At 45.1% G+C, this 18,741-nt stretch overlaps 1 protein-coding gene across 1 annotated transcript in view; it reads left to right on the top strand.

The window, feature by feature from the left end:
• The window catches only part of LOC124605806 (beta-1,3-glucan-binding protein-like), a 111,412-nt gene that overhangs the window by 48,702 nt on the left and 43,969 nt on the right, over window positions 1–18,741 (top strand). The window contains exon 3 of the mRNA XM_047137709.1: window positions 8,487–8,650. Within this exon, the coding sequence (XP_046993665.1) occupies window positions 8,487–8,650 (164 nt within the window). The remainder of the gene's footprint in view (window positions 1–8,486; window positions 8,651–18,741) is intronic.

The raw sequence follows: 18,741 nt of genomic DNA, 5'->3' as shown, positions 1-18,741 counted from the left end.
TTTGAACATATTCTTCAGAGGAGAGGTGGTGCGGCAACACTCCATAGATTGCTGTTTTGTTTTCTCGACGTTCTTGCGATGACAACAGACGCCTCGTCCAACGACTCACCGAGCTTTTGTTCACTGCCAGTTCTCCGTAAATATTCTGTAAGCGCTTCTTAATATTCCTGATGCTCTGGTTTTCCGTCAAAAGAAACTCAATACAGCTCTCTGCCTGAAAAGCACCTCCATTACAGACGTATTTTGAAAGCTAGCGGGTGTTCAGTAAGTAACTATGCAGTTCATAATTTGTCGTATTAAAGTCGTGGAAGTTGTAAGAGATTCTGGAAGTGATCCCCTTGAAATTGAAGACCCAGCTACATACGTTTCTGGAGGTTCTTGAAGACGTTGTGCAGGACATCGTGGGTGATGTTGCGAATGTGACGTATCAGTGCAACATGGAGTTCTTGTATGGTGTGTGGATTGCCTTCATAGAAAGTAATCCGTTGGAGCCAAGTTGGGTGAACACGGTGGCCAGAGCCCTCGAGAGAAGATGTGATCACCAAAGATGTCCTTTAAAACATCGCCTAATGGGTAGTACGTGCAGTCGCTCCATCATGTTGGAACCAGGCATTCTCAGTTTCTTCCTCATTCTGTTCACCTAGGAAGGGCTCCAGAATGCAGGTGCAGTACCGTTCTGCATTTATCGTGTCCTGGAAGAAGATCGGCACAATGATGCGTTTACGAGTCACAGGGCACCAAACACCAGCCTTTTGATCATGCAGTGGAGACATCTTAAATTCATGCGGATTCTCTATAGTCCACACACGACTATTTTGGCTATTCACGTAAACGGAGAGGTGAAATCACCATTGTCCTGCAGGAAGGACAGAAACCAGTTGCAAAAGTTCACACGCGCCGGGCGATCGGTGTCTCTCAGTTCATGACGACCGACATTTCGTACGGATACATGGACAGTGACGTCCGGAGAATGTTGTGAGCGGAACTCACTGACACGTGGGCCTGCTGAGCTAGTCATCTAACCGATTTCTTTGGACTTTGCAGCATCATTTCTTGCACTTCCGCCACCTTCTCTTCGGATGTGGATGTTTATGGCCTGCCTGATTTTGGAGCATTATGAACGCTTGCGCTCTTTCGAAACTTGGTGATGACGTTCCGTACAGCATTGCGGTCAGGCATCTTCACTCCTGGGAACTTTGCTGCAAATGCAGCTTGAACTGCTGAGGTAAACTTGTCTCCATTGCAGGACACATGCTCTACAAGAAACGCTCTTTGTTCAAAAAATTGTTCAAATGTGTGTGAAATCTTATGGGACTTAACTGCTAAGGTCATCAGTCCCTAAGCTTACACACTACTTAACCTAAATTATCCTAAGGACAAACGCACACATCCATGCCCGAGGGAGGACTCAAACCTCCGCCTGGACCAGCTGCACAGTCCATGACTGCAGCGCCTAAGACCGCTCGGCTAATCCCGCGCGGCTCTCTTTTTTCAATCGTATGCATTATGACCTAGATCACAATGATGTCACACAAGACGTTGGTCTTCAATCAAACCGGACCTGTGAACAAATACAAATACTTAGTCAGACATGTTTCAAATATGTTAAACAATGGAAAATGTATTAATAATTGACAATCATATCAGTCATTACTTAGCACACCGCAACATGGCACTGCACAGTTACTTTCTGAACACCCGGTACATATGGGGCATCCACGTACCGAAACTTCATGAAACTATAGGGACCGAAGTGGAAATATTCCACGATTTCGCACGAAAAATTTCTCATTTTTTCAACCGAAACTGGCCGAGAAAAAATGTGTTGCTTTTCTTATTGAACACGCCTCACTTTTTTGCCTTATAGTTACAAGTAGTGTTTAAGTCATTTAACATCTGCCAGTCAAACCTACTGTACTTATTTCATTCAGTTACTCGTAGTATGAATGTCGCTAGCTACAACTGCTTCACGAAGCGTATTTATAAATTTCTGTACATTCCTGAGCAAGTTATTTCACTTTGAGAGACGTATATAACTATGTACACGTTTCTTTTCCGCTGTAGTTAATTGAGGTTTCACGTTGGCTTCTGGTTAGGAATTGTTTCTCTGCATATTCCAGTTGTTTCTTCTGGCGGCATAGTGCGTATCGATCATTGTCGGCGCAGGTGTATTTCCTGTGAGCACGCAACTGATATCTTTACACCAGATCAACGATGTGTTCTAAAACTTACAATTGGTATCAGTGTCGCTACTTACAGATGTATTTGCGACCTTTGCTAATGTTCCGGTGCTGGTTGTTTCACTAAGATAAAAGTTTTCGATTGTACACAGGCTTCTTTTCTCTGTAGTCGTCTCCTGACCCTTCATATTAGCTGCTGATTGAGAACTACTTCACCACTTAGCCCAGGTACAGCTTCCAAGCCCATGATACGCTTCGGACTTCGTTTTCGCCGACAGGTTCCCTGCTAGCATGCTACTGACCTCACCACATCTGTTCCGGCGATTAGTTGCTAAACTCCCCACCCATAGCGCCAAATGTCGTTTGTATTTTATTTATCACTAATATGTAGGGTATTATATGATAGTGAAAGTGAATGCCCTGGTTGTGGGCACTTATAATTCCGTTTATATTTTATTTCATGTCCGCCTGCTTAGCTGGGTGGTAACGTGCTTGCATCCCACGTAGCAGGGCCCGGGTTCGATTCCTGGCCGGCTTGGAGATTTTCTGTGCACTTGGACTTGGTGTTGTGTTCTTATCATCATTTCATACTCATCACCGGCAAGTTGCACAATGTGGCGTCGACTGAGATAAGACTTGCACTCGGCGGCTGAACTTCCCTGGATGGGGCCTCCTGGCCAACAATGCCACACAGTTCATTTCATTTTGTTTCATTACTTTATCTTACTGTTAACCCTCCCCTCCTCCCCCGCACCTCTCACCTGATAGCAACCTGAACAAGATGTGCGTGTCATCAGCTGATGAGCATAAGTTTTTTCAGGATGTCTGCATTTGTTGTTAGGTGACCTTATACCATATTTCTACAAGTACTCTGATCCATGTGTAAGCACTCATGACCATTAACGTATTTTATTATTGTGTTACATACACTGAACAGCCAGAATATTACGACCTGCGAGCTACTATCAATATAAACTCGTCCAGGCGATAGCAGCGTCAGCCGCGCGGGATTAGCCGAGCGGTCAAGCCGCTACAGACTGTGCAGCTGGTCCCGGCGGAGGTTCGAGTCCTCCCTCGGGCATGAGTGTGTGTGTTTGTCATTAGGATAATTTAGGTTAAGTAAAGCGTAAGCTTAGGGACTGATGACCTTAGCAGTTAAGTCCCATAAGATTTCACACACATTTGAACATTTTTGGTAGCAGCGTCACCTGGCGAGGAATGACTGCTAGTCAGGCACATGCACGGTGCATGTAATATCAGTGAGTGTACTGTCTGCAGGTAGAATGGGGAAGGTGCGCGATCTATCTGAGTTTGACCGAAGGCAGATTGTGGTGGCCTGGAGGCTCGGCACGAGCCTCTCGCAAACCACAAGATTTGTAAGATTTGACGGATGTTCGAGGAGTGCTGTGGTGATGTTCTTCAACAAGTGGCGAAACCAAGGGGAAACCATGTCCAGACGACTTGGGGTTAGGCGGCCACTCCTCATTACAGATGCCGGACGTCGTAGGCTGGGCAGACTGGTGAAACAGGACAGGCGGCGAACTATGGCGGGACTAACATCAGACTGTAATGCTGCGCAGAGTACAAGTGTGTCTGAACACACAATGTATTGAAAACCCCTAACGATGGGACTCCGCAGACAACGACCAATGCATGTGCCGATGTTAACGTCACGACATCGGCAACTACGACTGAAATACGCACGTGACCATCGGAAGTGGCCGTTAGCGCAGTGGCAGAGTGCTGCATGGTCTGATGAATCCTGATACCTTCTTCATCGTGACGGAGGAAGGGCGTGAATCCGTGTCTTCCAGAGTAACAGCTACCTGACACCTGTACTGCGGGATGAACAAGCTGGCGGTGGCTCCATTATGCTCTGGGGGAACATTCACGTAGGCATTTGTGGGTTCAGTGGACCTCGTGAAAGGCAACATCATGGCCAAGGAGTATTATACACTGGTTGCAGACCATGTACACCCTTTCATGATGATCATGTTTCCCCGACAGCAGTGACATTTTTCAACAAGGTAATGCAAGGCCAGGAGTGTGACGGAGAGTTTCGAGAAGCACAGAGGCGAGTTCCAGTTCATGTGCTGGCCCCCCAATTCATTGGATCTAAACCCACCTGAGGACATCTGGCCGCGCGGGATTAGCCGAGCGGTCTTAGGCGCTGCAGTCATGGACTGTGCGGCTGGTCCTGGCGGGGGTTCGAGTCCTCCCTCGGGCATGGGTGTGTGTGTTTGTCCTTAGGATAATTTAGGTTAAGTAGTGTGTAAGCTTAGGGACTGATGGCCTTAGCAGTTAAGTCCCATAAGATTTCACACACATTTGAACATTTTTTTGGACATCTGGAATGTGATCGAACGTGGTGTCACAGCCCCCTCCGCGGAATTTACAGGAATTAGGTGACTTAAGTGTGTAGATGTGGTGCCAGCTCCCTCCAGCAACCTTCAAAGGCCTCCTTGCTTCCATGACTCGACACATCGCCGCTGTTACCCTTGCCAAAGGTGGACGTGCTGGCTATTAGGTAGATAGCCATAATATTCTGACTGATCAGTGCATTGTTCTTGTATTTTTATAAGATTACAGTACTACATACACATGCTAATTTTTGATGCTCGATAATAACATGATAATTTTAAGAATGTGCCACCTCTTTATCTTTAAATGTTTAAAATTTTTCTTCTTTAAGATTCATATTCTTACCTAGCTTACATTATGTGATCAAAAGTATCCTGACACACCCTAAAAACATACGTTTTTCATATTAGGTGCACTGTACTGCCACCTACTGCCAGGTACTCCGTATCAGCCACCTCAGTAGTCATTAGACATCGTGAGAGAGCAGAATGAGGCGCTCCACAGAACTCATGGACTTCAAACATGGTCAGGTGATTGGATACCACTTGTGTCATACGTCTGTACGTGAGATTTCCACACTCCTAAACAACCCTAGGTCCAATGTTTCCGATGTGATAGTGAAGTAGAAACGTGAAGTCACACGTACAGCACAAAAGCGTACAGGCCGATCTCATCTGTTGTGTGACAGAGACTGCCGACAGTTGAAGAGGGTCGTAATGTGTAATAGGTAGACATCTATCCAGGCCATCTGACAGGAATTCCAAACTGCATCAGGATCCACTGCAAGTACTATGACAGTTAGGCGGGAGGTGAGAAAACATGGATTTCATGGTCGAGTGGCTGCTCATAAGCGACACATCACGCTGGTAAATGCCAAACGACACCTCGCTTGGTGTAAGAAGGGTAAACATTAGACGATTGGACAGTGGAAAAACGTTGTGTGGAGGTTAGGTTAGGTTAGTGTTTTTTAACGTCCCGTCGACAACGAGGTCATTAGAGACGGAGCGCAAGCTCGGGTTAGGGAAGGATGGGGAAGGAAATCGGCCGCGCCCTTTCAAAGGAACCATCCCGGCATTTGCCTGAAATGATTTAGGGAAATCACGGAAAACCTAAATCAGGATGGCTGGAGACGGGATTGAACCGTCGTCCTCCCGAATGCGAGTCCAGTGTGCTAACCACTGCGCCACCTCGCTCGGTAGACGTTGTGTGGAGTGACGAATCACGGTACACAATGTGGCGATCCGATGCAGAGTGTGGGTTTAGCGAATTCCCGGTGAACGTCATCTGCCTGTGTGTGTAGTACCAACAGTATAATTCTGAGGCGGTGGTGTTACAGAGTGGTCATGTTTTTCTTGGAGGCGGTTTGCACCCCTTGTTGTTTTGCGTGGCACTATCACAGCACAGGCTTACACTGATGTTTTAAGCACTTTCTTGTTTCCCACAGTTGAAGAGAAAGTCGGGGATGGCGATTGCATCTTTCAACAGGATTGAACACCTATTCAGCCCGCATCTCGTGGTCGTGCGGTAGCGTTCTCGCTTCCCACGCCCGGGTTCCCGGGTTCGATTCCCGGCGGGGTCAGGGATTTTCTCTGCCTCGTGATGGCTGGGTGTTGTGTGCTGTCCTTAGGTTAGTTAGGTTTAAGTAGTTCTAAGTTCTAGGGGACTAATGACCACAGCAGTTGAGTCCCATAGTGCTCAGAGCCATTTGAACCATTTTTGAACACCTATTCATAATGCACGGCGTGTGGCGGAGTGGTTACACGACAATAACATCCCTGTAATGGACTGGCCTGCACAGAGTCCTGAGCTGAATCCTATAGAACACCTTTGGGATGTTTTGGAATTCCTACTGCGTACCAGGCCACACCGACCGATATCGATACCTCTCCTCGGTGCAGCACTCCGTGATAATGGGCTGCCATTCCCCAAGAAACCTTCCAGCACCTGATTGAACGTATGCCTGCGAGAGTGGACGCTGTCATCAAGGCTAAGGGTAAGCCAACACCATATTGAATTCCAGCATTACCGATGGAGGGCGCCATGAATTTGTAAGTCATTTTCAGCCAGGTGTTCGGATACTTTTGTTCACGTAGTGTAGATTTATTTGCGGCATATTTCCCTATACGGTCTTCTGAAGAAATGCAGCAGGTACGTGAAATAGATAAGGAAATAAAATGTCTTTTGTGCAACTGGTTGCTGATTTTTTTTCAACAGTAATACACATACAAGTGATGAAATTGGATAATGTATTAAATATGAGGCCTAGTCACAGAGTAACATACGTTTTGAAATAAAAAATTAAAAATATACAAAAACCAAATTTAATATATTCATTTTAAAGGTAGACTCTTAAGTTATTTTTCCAGATAATTGCCATTCAAACTGAGGCACTTAAAATACTGTGGCACAAGTTTTCAACACCGTCTCTGTAGAAATGTGTCTCCTGCAATTGCGGTCACTGGTTTATACCGGCATTTAGTTCCGCGGCAGTAGCAAAGCGTTGAGCAGCGAACCATGTCTTCATTGCTGGGAAGACGTCGTCGTCATTCGGCTTAAAATCAGGGCTGTGTGGAGGATGATTAAAGACGTCACATTCAAAAGCCCACAGGAGCTTTCGGGTACAATTGGCCGTGTGTGGGCGTGCGTTGTCGTGAAAAAACTAAAGTTTTGCGCTAAGTTTTTCCTGACGTTCGTTTTGTATCGCCCAACTTAACTTTGTCAGTGTTTGACAACATCTGAATGGTTTAAATGGCTCTGAGCACTATGGGACTTAACTTCAGAGGTCATCAGTCCCCTAGAACTTAGAACTACTTGAACCTAACTAACCTAAGGACATCACACACATCCATGCCCGAGGCGGGATTCGAACCTGCGACCGTAGCAGTCGCGCGGTTCTGGACTGAAGTGCCTAGAAGCGCTCGGCCACCGCGGTTGGCTTGACAACACCTCTCGGAGTTAACTGTTGTGTCACGTTCAAGGACATCAACGAGAACTACTGCCTTAGAGATCCAAAACACAGTAGCCATGATCTTTTTGCTGACAGCGTTTGCAAACATCGACTGCATTTTTGTTTCACAATTAACACACGTCACCAAAGTCTCGTCCCCGGTTCTGATACACATGATAATTTTGTTACCATTTTTCTTGTAATCTTCAAGGAAGGTCAGCGCTGCACCTAATCTCTGTTCTTTGTGGTCTGCTGTTAGGATTTGGGAACTCACCTACCACAATGTTTGTTGTAACCAAGCTTCTCGGCCACATTTTTGTGCACCAAACTCTGTGAAATTTGAGGTAATATTGCGAAAGTTCCGTAATCGTGAAACGACGATTTTCACGAATTTTATCGTCGATTTTCATCGCCAGTCGGTCTGTCACAAGGCTAACATCATCGTGAAGACTGATACCGCCATTTTTAAAATCAATGCACAATTTCCTCACTCGACTTTCACTCACTGTTCCTTTTCCGGGCACATCACAAGGGCAGAATAAATTTTAATTGGTCTGCAGTTTTTTGCAAACGATAACCTACTCACAGAACGCATCTCACAAATGGAGGTATTTTCTATTTCAGCGCACGTTTTAACACGTCACAGAAAGCAAAACAGTAGAGACACAGACCATACACTACGACCGCTGGATGCATACAGCACCAAGATGGCGGCTGTAGCTTTGCCCACCGCCGCGACAGACCAAAATGTCAGTTACTTTGTAGATGGCCGCCCTCGCGTATTACAACATATGTAAATTCCTTGTCGATCTGAATGCAACATTACTTTTAACCAGATTTGCTATATAAAAAAAAGACAATCACTATAAACTCACAAGCAGAGAAACTAAAACAACTGCGAATGCCCCTTTCTAGTATGCCAACTCTACTAAAGGCCAAGACGCTGTTCAGTTGTCTCGAGTTTGGTGCTGAGCCCATTGGTCTGGCCGGTGTTGCAGGTGCACCAACCCGTTGGTCAACGGCTGCTCGCGCACCGGCACTGCTACCAACATCCTGAACCCGGTGACGTCGGCGCGCGTGCGCACCGTCAACTCCTTCAGTTTCCGCTATGGCCGCGTTGAGGTGCGCGCCAAGATGCCCGCTGGCGACTGGCTCTGGCCCGGTGAGTAGGCCTGCTTGTCGCTGCCATCCCCACCTGCCACCACTCCGTGGGTACGTATTTACACGAGGAAGCAGCGTCTGCAGAATGGCGAAGCACCACTGTAGGTGTTCCACAGGGGTCGAAGTTTGGTCCACTCTTGTTATATATGTAAACTGCCACACACACACACACACACACACACAAAAGATATGAAACACCCAAGAGGAGGAAGCGAAATGAAACTTGATGGGCTGACAGAGCTTGTCATATCATTTCATTTCAGCGATACCAAAATCAAGTCAACTTTACAAGGAAGTTGCCACTACGAGCTCACCTGTCAGTAAGATGATGCAGCCCCTCTAGCCTGGATGTATGTACCGATTGTGAATCACTCCATAAAGCCATTGTATCTTCTCTTGACCTGCAACTATTCTTTACAGATCCCTGATATCCTGGGCACTGGCAGTGGGATGGAGTTGACTTCCGAGCTGGCCCAATGCATTTTCCACTCGGGTCAGATCTGGAGATGTTTCTGGCCTCAGGAGCGCCTGAACATCATGTAGAGAGTTCACAGACACATGTGCCATGTAATGGATATGAAGTGGCCCCACAACGCTATCATATGAGAGTAAGACTTGATGATGATGATGATGGTGTTTTTTTTTTTTTTGGCGCACTCAACTGCACGGTTATCAGTGCCCGTACAAATTTCCAATCTTTGCTCAGTCCATTCACGCCACATTCACGAATGATGATGAAATGATGAGGACATCACAAACACCCAATCATCTCGAGGCATGTGAAAATCCCTGATCCCACCAGGAATCGAACCCAAGACCCCATGCTCAGGAAGTGAGAATGCGACTGCGAGACCATGAGCTGGGGACAGTAAGACATGAGGACACAGAATGTATGTAATGTAGTGTTGTGCCATCAGAGTTCGCTCAAATATTACCAGATGTGGCCTGAAGTCATACACAATGGATCCCCACACCATGTTTCTCCAAAACGTTGGAGAATGAGATTTCTCCCCAGGTCAGCACCAAATTCACAGATGAAGGTGTTCTGGAGTAATGCGGAATCACAATTCATCACTGAACACAGCGGGAAGCAATTACTTGGCAGACCTTTCTTCCCATTCAAGGCACCACTCCAAATGCAGCCGTTTGTGTTGTGGTGTTCACCACAATTTACTCAGGGGTCAGTAATTACCTAGTCCAGCTGGCATTAGTCTCCAATAGTTGGTGAGAAGTGACATGAAACATTGCAGGGAGATCATTACTTGTTGCTGGATGGCAGATGAAGGGGATGAAACTGTTGAGGTCATTGGACCCTAGGCTTAGACACTACTTAATCTAACTGAAACGAACTTACACTAAGGACAACACACACACCCATGCCCGATGGAGGACTCGAACCTCTGATGGGGGGAGCTGTATGAACCATGGCAAGGTGCCTCAGACTGGGTGGCTGGCAGACGAAAATGAAAAGGGATTATGATGGGCTTCGTGCACTTAACGGCAATCCTTCCTTATGGTGGTCACAAGTAGCCGACTGGAACCTTGACCACGAGTCTGAGTGCTCTCACATACGCACGCATTCAAACACTGGGCCACTGTCACATCTAAATACCCCACAACTCTGGATACTGCACGACCCGACCATCCTGCCAAATGGTCATCCACAATGACCCCTTTCAAACTATGTCAGATGCTGATACCACTGTCTTACGCAATTACATGACATTTCCATGTCCTTCATAGTGATTGCATCTGACGCTGTTCACGCCCCTTATGTAGCCTACCAAGTTTGACAACGACACTAATGACGAACAACACCAGTGCACTTTGGTAGCTGTTTTACCTGTCACAAAGAATTGCAATTCTGATCGTTTAATACCCACCGATGGTGTATCCCTGTACAAAGCTACGGAAAAAAATGCAGCATGAAGGAATTACCCGAATGGGACACAAATCGACAGATGTGATGTACGTGTACAGAAAGAAATGATTTCAATTTCAGAAAAAAATACGCGATTCATTCAAGACAAAGAGCTTAACAAGCGATAACTCGTTGGTCCACATCTGACCGTTACGCAAGCAGTTATTCTGCTTGGCACTGGCTTACAGAGTTGTTGGATTTCCTCCTGAGGCACATCTTGCCAAATAATATCCAACTGGCGCGTTACATCGTCAAAATCTCGAGCTGATTGGAGGGCCTAGCCTGTAATGATACAAACATTCTCAATTGGGGACAAATACGACGACTTTGCTGGCTACGGTAGAATTCCGCAAGCACGAAGATAGGCATTAGAAACTCGCGTCACATGCGGTCGGGCATTATCTTGTTGAAACGTGAGCCCAAGATGGCTTGACTTGAAGGGCAACTAAATGGGGTGTAGAATATTGTCGACGTACCGCTGTGCTGTAGTCCAGCAGATGACTAGCAAAGTGATCCTGCCATGAAAAGCAATGAGAGTCCAAACCATAACTGGTTGTTGGGCCTTATGGTGGGTGACAATAGAGTTCGTATGCCAAATCTGCAGGGGCGACTCCAGAAACGTCTTCACTCGAGTAGAACTGTGTTCAGTATTAGCCCACTTCGAAATGAGGTGCGATGACCAGCGAAGACATGTCTGGAGATGCCCTGGACAGCGGTTGGATACCAAATTGATTCTCACCCGCCATACGGCCCGACAACCAGCAGTGATGGTCTGGGGTGTATTTCTTTTCATAGCAAGACCCCGTTGGTTGTCATCTGCGGCACAGCCGTACGTTGACGGCATTCTACGCCCCGTTTTGGTACCCTTCATGCCAACCGTCAGGCACTTACGAGGGTGAGTCAAATGAAACCCTTAAATTTGTAATAAGAAATCGAAATTTCGCGCCGTTATGCTGTAAGTTGGTAAGCACGCTACAAACAGCGTACAGAATGGCCTGTAGGTGGCAGCATAGTGCAGATGCAGACATACCGTCGCACTATCAGTATAAAGATTGTTGTTGTTGGTTGTTTTGGGGGAAGAGACCAAACTGCGAGGTCATCGGTCTCACCGGATTAGGGAAGGACGGGGAGGGAAGTCGGCCGTGCCCTTTCAAAGGAACCATCCCGGCAGTTACCTGGAGTGATTTAGGGAAATCACGGAAAACCTAAATCAGGATGGCCGGACGCGGGATTGAACCGTCGTCCTCCCGAATGCGAATCCAGTCTGAGTATAAAGATGGCCGCCCCAATTGCGACTTGCACCATGGAAGAACAGCGTTCTGTTATTCGGTTTTTGCGTAGTGAAGGTGTGGAACCTATTGTAATTTATCGACGAATGAAGGTTAAGTACGGTGATGCATGTTTGTCACAGTAGCAAGTCAACGAATGGAGTAGGAAGTTCACAAACGGTGTGACTTCAGTGGAAGATGCTCCTCGTCCAGGTCAGGCACAACGAGTTGTGACTCCACAGAACACTGCAGCAGTTCAAGCCATAGTGAAGGAAAACCGCCGAGTGATACTGAATGACATTGCAGCATGTTTACAGGTTATTCAGGCGTCAGCACACCACATTGTCCATGATGTGCTCCAGTTTCACAAAGTGTCTGTAAGACGGGTGCCACGGCAGCTGACTCCTGAAATGAGAAAACGACGTCTTGATGCTTGTGAAGAACTTCTTCGCCGCTTTGAAGTAGAAGGTGATGGCTTCCTTGCAAGAATCGTTACTGGGGACGAAACCTGTGTTCACTTCCACCAACCGGAAACGAAGAGAGCGATCAAGGAATGGCGCCATTCCTCATCACCAAAACCAAAGAAGTTTCGAACAGAACCACCAGCTGGGAAGGTTATACTGACTCTCTTTTGGGACGAAAAAGGCGTCATTTTGGAGCATTACATGCCTAGAGGGATCACTGTCACCAGTGCATCGTACACATATCTCCTAAAAAATGATCTGCGGCCTGCAATCAAATCAAAGCGACGTGGATTGCTGTCAGCAACATGACAATACAAGGCCCCACACTGCCCGTACAACAGTTGCAACAATCACAGACCTGCATTCTGAGTGTCTTCCTCATCCACCATACTCACCAGACCTTGCCCCAAGTGATTTCCATGTGTCTGGACCACTCAAAGACGCAATGGGAGGAAAGAAGTTCCGTTCTGATGAAGAGGTACGCCAGGCGGTGCATAAGTGGTTGCGCGGACTACCAAAAGAATTTTTTTCTCAAGGAATTTATGCACTTTGTAAGCGCTGGAGGACTTGCATTGAGCGTGAGGGAGATTGTGTTGAAAAGTGATACAGATTCGTACCACGTCTGCACAATAAATAATATTTAAAAAAAAATTTAAGGTTTTCATTTGACTCACCCTCGTACATTTTAGTAAGATAATGCCCAACCGCACACGGCGAGAGTTTCAACTGCTTGTCTTCCTGCTTGCCAAACCCTATCTTGACCAGAAAGGTCTTCTCTCTGCCCAACTGAGAACGTTTGGAGCATTATTGGCATGACCCTCTAACCATCACGTGATTTTGATGACATAACGCGCCAGTTGGGCAGATTTTGGCATGATGTGCCTCAGTAGGACATCCAAGGACTCTGTAAATTAATTCCAAGCCGAATAACTGCTTTCATAAGGACTAGAAATTGACCTACCCGTTATTTACTTGTTAGATTTTTGAAGGTCTTTTTCATGAATGAATCACCCATTTTCTCTGAAACTGTAGTCATTTGTTTCTCTGTACTTGTACATCACATTTCCCAATTTCCACCCCATTTGGATAATTCCTTCATGGTGCGTCGTTTTTTCTTGTCTTAGAGCGTACTACAAAAGCAAAAAATTAGAAAGAAATATGTAGGTTTCTAATGTCATTATTTCAGTTCCAAATATATTACTTGTTCAAGAGCTAAGTGAAATGGAATATCAGTTCACGTATAGTAAATTTTGCATTACAGTAGCCTCCTTCAACTCTTCGATCATGCGCGAAGCGCGTAAAGTAAATAAGTGACAGCACGCCATTCGCTATTCAGCTTAGTACGATACTTCTATCGACGTCCACGCCGTTCGTGAGGAACAAAAGGAACCACCGTCACAACCAGATCGTGTAGTAAGGAATATTCCGTTCTGTCATACGATCCATGTTGTTCCTTAGGGGTATCTAGACCCATATTAAAATATTTGTCTTGAGGATTTATTTTTATGCGAGCGAAACAGGCCGCTGCCTAATACGCGTCTGGAAATATCGAGACTCTGCAAGTGTAACTTATCACTAGGAAAGAGTAGTTAATTTACTGCACAATACTGCAATGTTGTTGAGCAGTATAATATCTTTATCATCTTTTGTTGCTTTTTATACGATTTTACATGCCGTTTAGAAAATATTTTTTCTCCTTAGATGTTATTAACTTTTGAAATATCTTGGCCGGCCGGTGTGACCGAGCGGTTCTAGGCGCTTCAGTCCGGAACGACGCTGCTGCTACGGTCGCAGTTTCGAATCCTGACTCGGGCATGGATGTGTGTGATGTCCTTAGGTTAGTTAGGTTTACGTAGTTCTAAGTCTAGGGGCCTGATGACCTCAGATGTTAAGCCCCGTAGTGCTTGGAGCCATCTGAATTTGAAATGTCTTGCTTTTCGACAAGAACTTACATCTGTCAGAGACAGGAATGTTTGATGCGGATTTTATCTTTTAGAATGAAGCAATAAATTAATGATTCCGATAAAACAATCTCAAATTTCGTTTGATTTCAAATATTAGTATCGAGGCTTAAGAATTTTGAAGCACATCCGACCTCGTAGTAAGTAAAGCTGCAAAGGATAGTCATTTCGACTACATAATTTCTCACGAGTAGACATTCTAAGGCGCTAGGTTCTGTGACTGAAGATCGACCTCTACATCTACGCTATTCTCTGCAAATCACTGTAAAGCGCATGACAGTGCGTACCTCGCATAGTGCCAGTTATTGGGTCTTCTTCTGCACCACTCATGGATTGAGCGTGGGAAGAACAATTGTTTACATGCCTCCGTACGTGCTGTAACTAATCTAATCGTGTCCTCACAATCCGTGTGGGAGCCGTATGTAGGAGGTTGTTGTGTAACGGTACCACCGACCACCTTAAACGGCCATCGATGCTAACGCTATACCTCTGTGGTGTGACCGGGAGATAACCTAATGGAGACAGAACAATCAAGCTGGGATTCTTTCCCGAAACACTCCAGCAAATTATAACCAACAGTAGGCGGTGGGGCAGGAACAGACGTTCTCCCAGCAAAAAAGCAACTTGTAACATTACATATTAAAGCTGGTCGCCAGCCTAATTAGGCATCTTGTGTCAAGCAAAATGTTAAAGCAGAAGGCAGTGCTAAGGCTGGTCTAACCTTCCTTGACACACACATACACTCTTTCATTATATCTGTTCACATCACAACACATTAACCTAACCTTGCAGATAAATGTGCTAGTAACAAACAAATTGCCAATAACCTACCTTACAACACCTTACAATGCCTAGTAACAACACGTACCTTAAATGAATTAGGTGTAACACATGAAACTATTAGCAATACTGAACAGGGAAAAGCTTGAAATGATTCTGAATTTAAATCAGGAGGTCTGCTATCGATCATAATCTATAGCTTCATTGCTTGGTACAGGGTCTCTACGCCTGAGCACTAACCAACTTGCATTACACTAGATAACACAGTAAATTGTTCTTTCTTAAACTCGCTTTTGAAGCAACTAAACAGAATGTAAATCTAACAACTCTGGCTCTGAAGGAGCTTCATTAACAAGGTAGACTAGTACATGAGGACCCTTAAACTTCCATGGGTTGAAGAACCACGCTCATTAACTGAACTACACCAGTATGTATGAGAAATCGTAAGCATTCTTATCATTAATTATTAATTAAGTAAAGCACAACAAACTATAACTCTTTAAATAACAAATGTGCTTTCATAAGCAGTCTTTTGATCTAATCAAAAGTATAATTGGCTGTACACATGACAACACCACATTAGATTCAAGTTCAACCACTTTCTCATAGTAAATTAGGACGCTTGGAATTAAATTTACTGGGGTAGGATTCCTGTCCAGGTTTGTGATTTGGGTTAATCACAGGTGTAAGATAGAGTTTTTAGTAACACCACGATTATTATTAAAATCAACCAAATTTCACAAATACCTGGTTCACTTAAAGAGTGCCAAATATAAACAATTTAGCGGAAGGCTGGTGCCACTGGTGGTGCAATTCGCAGTGGCTGTTAACCTGGCGGCGATGCAGTCATAGCAGTACTGTTGGCCTCGCCCTGTTGCAGATCTTCTTAACGTCGGAATTATACTTTTATAGGGACAAAAACCATACTGTGATAATGGTATCACAAGATGAAGCATCCGAGGCCCATAAATACTGCCCTTAAGCTCTTCTGCAGAAGATTACATGGATAGATCACGTAACTAATGAGGAGGTATTGAATAGAATTGGGGAGAAGAGAAACTTGCGGCGCAACGTGACTAGAAGAAGGTTCGGGTGGTAGGACATGTTCTGAGGCATCAAGGAATCACCAATTTAGTATTGGAGGACAGCGTGGAGGGTAAAACTCGCAGAGGGAGACCAAGACATGAATACACCAAGCAGATTCAGAAGGATGTAGGTTGCAGTAGGTACTGGGAGATGAAGAAGCTCGCACAGGATAGAGCAGTATGGAGAGCTGCAACAAACCAGTCTCAGGACTGAAGACCAGAACAACAAAAAGCTCTTCTGGCCTCAAAACCCCAGGAATATGAGCCATAATGATCCGTTACTGCTAACGAGGTGTTAACCACAGCACTACTCAGCCCAGACTCCTTCTCGTCACAAAGGACGAGTTGCCACTTACGCGCCAACCACACCTTTTCCACTCCGCCAGGCTACTTCCGTAGCTGCGGGGCTACCCTTCATCTTTTACATTCAACCCTATGTTCCCTTTAATTATGGACCAAATCATTTACATTACATTACATAACGATAATTTCAGTAGTTATTTAAATTCACAAGCATAATTTAAACTACATCGTTCAAAAGTTGAAATAAATGGAATAGGTATACATAGTCAAAAAATTTCCATGTTAGATACAATATTACACCGAAGCAATACTATAAATTGACAGAGAAATATCGATAAAAATACAATATAAGTTGAAAATAGGTGTTAAAGTTGTATGTTCTTAGATCACTATTTAAAGCCGGTTCTTCAGACTCTGTAAGTTGGCTTTCTTGGGAAATTTTGCGACTATCTTAAAGTATCTGACAGGTAAGTTTATCCAACATATCTGTGACAATCTTCCATGGGTTATCCATCCTGTGATCATTCGTGCGGTCTTTCTCTGTATACGTTCAGTATCCTCGGTTACCCCTATTTCGTACAGATCCCACACACTTCAGTAATATTCTAGGATGAGTCTTTCGAGTCATTTGTAAGAAATCTCCTTTGTAGGCTATTTGCATTCCCCATTGCTCTACAAAAAAAGTCTCTTGCTTTACCTATGACTCAGCCTATGTAGTCATTCCATTTCATATACCTGCAAAGTTTTATATCCAAGTATTTGTATGAACTGAGTGAATCCAGCTATGACTCGTTGATACTATACTCATAGTTGTGAAATGCGCAATTTTATATTTTTTAACATTTAAAGCAGTTGCCAATCTTTGCACAACTTTGAAATCATATCAGGGTCTGACTGAATATTTGTACAGCTTCGCTCAACTGTTTTTCGTTGTAGATATCTGCATCATCTGCAAAACGTCTAGGGTTACTATTAATAATGTCCGCATGATCATCAACACACAACTTGATCATCAAGGAGCACAACATGCTTCCTTGCGGTACACCAGAAGTTACTTTTACATATGGCAATGACTGTCCATCCAAGATAGCGTGTAGCGTCCTCCCTATCAAAAAATCCTCATTCTGTTCGAGATACCTCATTGTGTTTGAGGCAGACTTATACAACGCATGGAGAGTCTGGGGTACAGCAGGACGACCACGAACAAGTTTGTCAAGTATGTCCCACATATGCACGATGGGGTTTAGGTCGGGATTCACTGCCGGCCATTCCGTTACTCCAGTTTCCAGGCATCGCGAGACACCCCTGACGACGCCTGTCACATGGGCCCTGGAATTAGAACGGACTGTGGGCCACCAACGTAAGCAGTCATCACCACATGGTCCAACAGGATCTGTTCGATATACTGGCTGGCGGGAAGGCGACCATGGACAACAACAAGATCTGTATGGCTGTCTTCACCGATACTTCCCCACACCATCACAAAACCTTGGAAATCTGGTGATTTTCTGGTCAACATCTGGGCGATACCGCTCACCACAGGTCTCCACACACAAACGCGGCCAACACTTTGCATCAGAGGGTATCTGGACTCTTCTGTGAATAACACATTTCGCCAGTGACGAAGTTGCCAGTTGACATGGGAACGGCAGAGCTGAAGGCATGCTGTAAGATTTTTTTGTATCAAGCGGGTACTCTAAGAGGACGTATAGGTGGAATGTTACTTCTGGAATGGTCCTTCCTTGTAACCTGTTCATTACAGTCTGATCGGATACTGTGGCTCCAGTGGCCAGTCTCAGGTCTGTCCTGCGTTGTTGTAGCGGTATCTGTGCATCACCACAATGCAAAGATGGCTGAGTATCAGTCTCGACGTGGGGTTGTAATGCTTCAGTGACCTCCAACTCGCCCTGTGTAGAGTGCCCACGACCTGTGGATGACAGATGGAGACAAACTGGCATCTGCAGCAACACGACGGAGAGTCTATCACTTTTGGTTCAAACAAAGTACCATAGCAACTTGTATTGCATTAAGCTGTTGCATAGCATGTGCTTGGTTGAACACAACATCCAAAAATGACAATTACCATCTTTGTACCTCACTAGAAAACACAAGCACACTGCTTATGCTCTTCCTTCTGAAAGATCACCTTACACTGTCGTACACGAAACAGACAATACATGGCGAATGATTTTAATTGTTGCATACATTGAAAACGAAAATCTTAAGGAATTAAGACCACAGATAGCGTCTGTACCAAAATAGATATGACATACTGGACATTGATTCACGTGTTCCTCTAATTCTTTTGAA

This window comes from Schistocerca americana, chromosome 3, assembly GCF_021461395.2.
Source record: "Schistocerca americana isolate TAMUIC-IGC-003095 chromosome 3, iqSchAmer2.1, whole genome shotgun sequence".
Taxonomy (NCBI): Eukaryota; Metazoa; Arthropoda; class Insecta; order Orthoptera; family Acrididae; genus Schistocerca; species Schistocerca americana.
The sequence above is the reverse complement of the archived record's forward strand: the minus strand, read 5'-3'. Positions and strand labels throughout refer to the sequence as shown.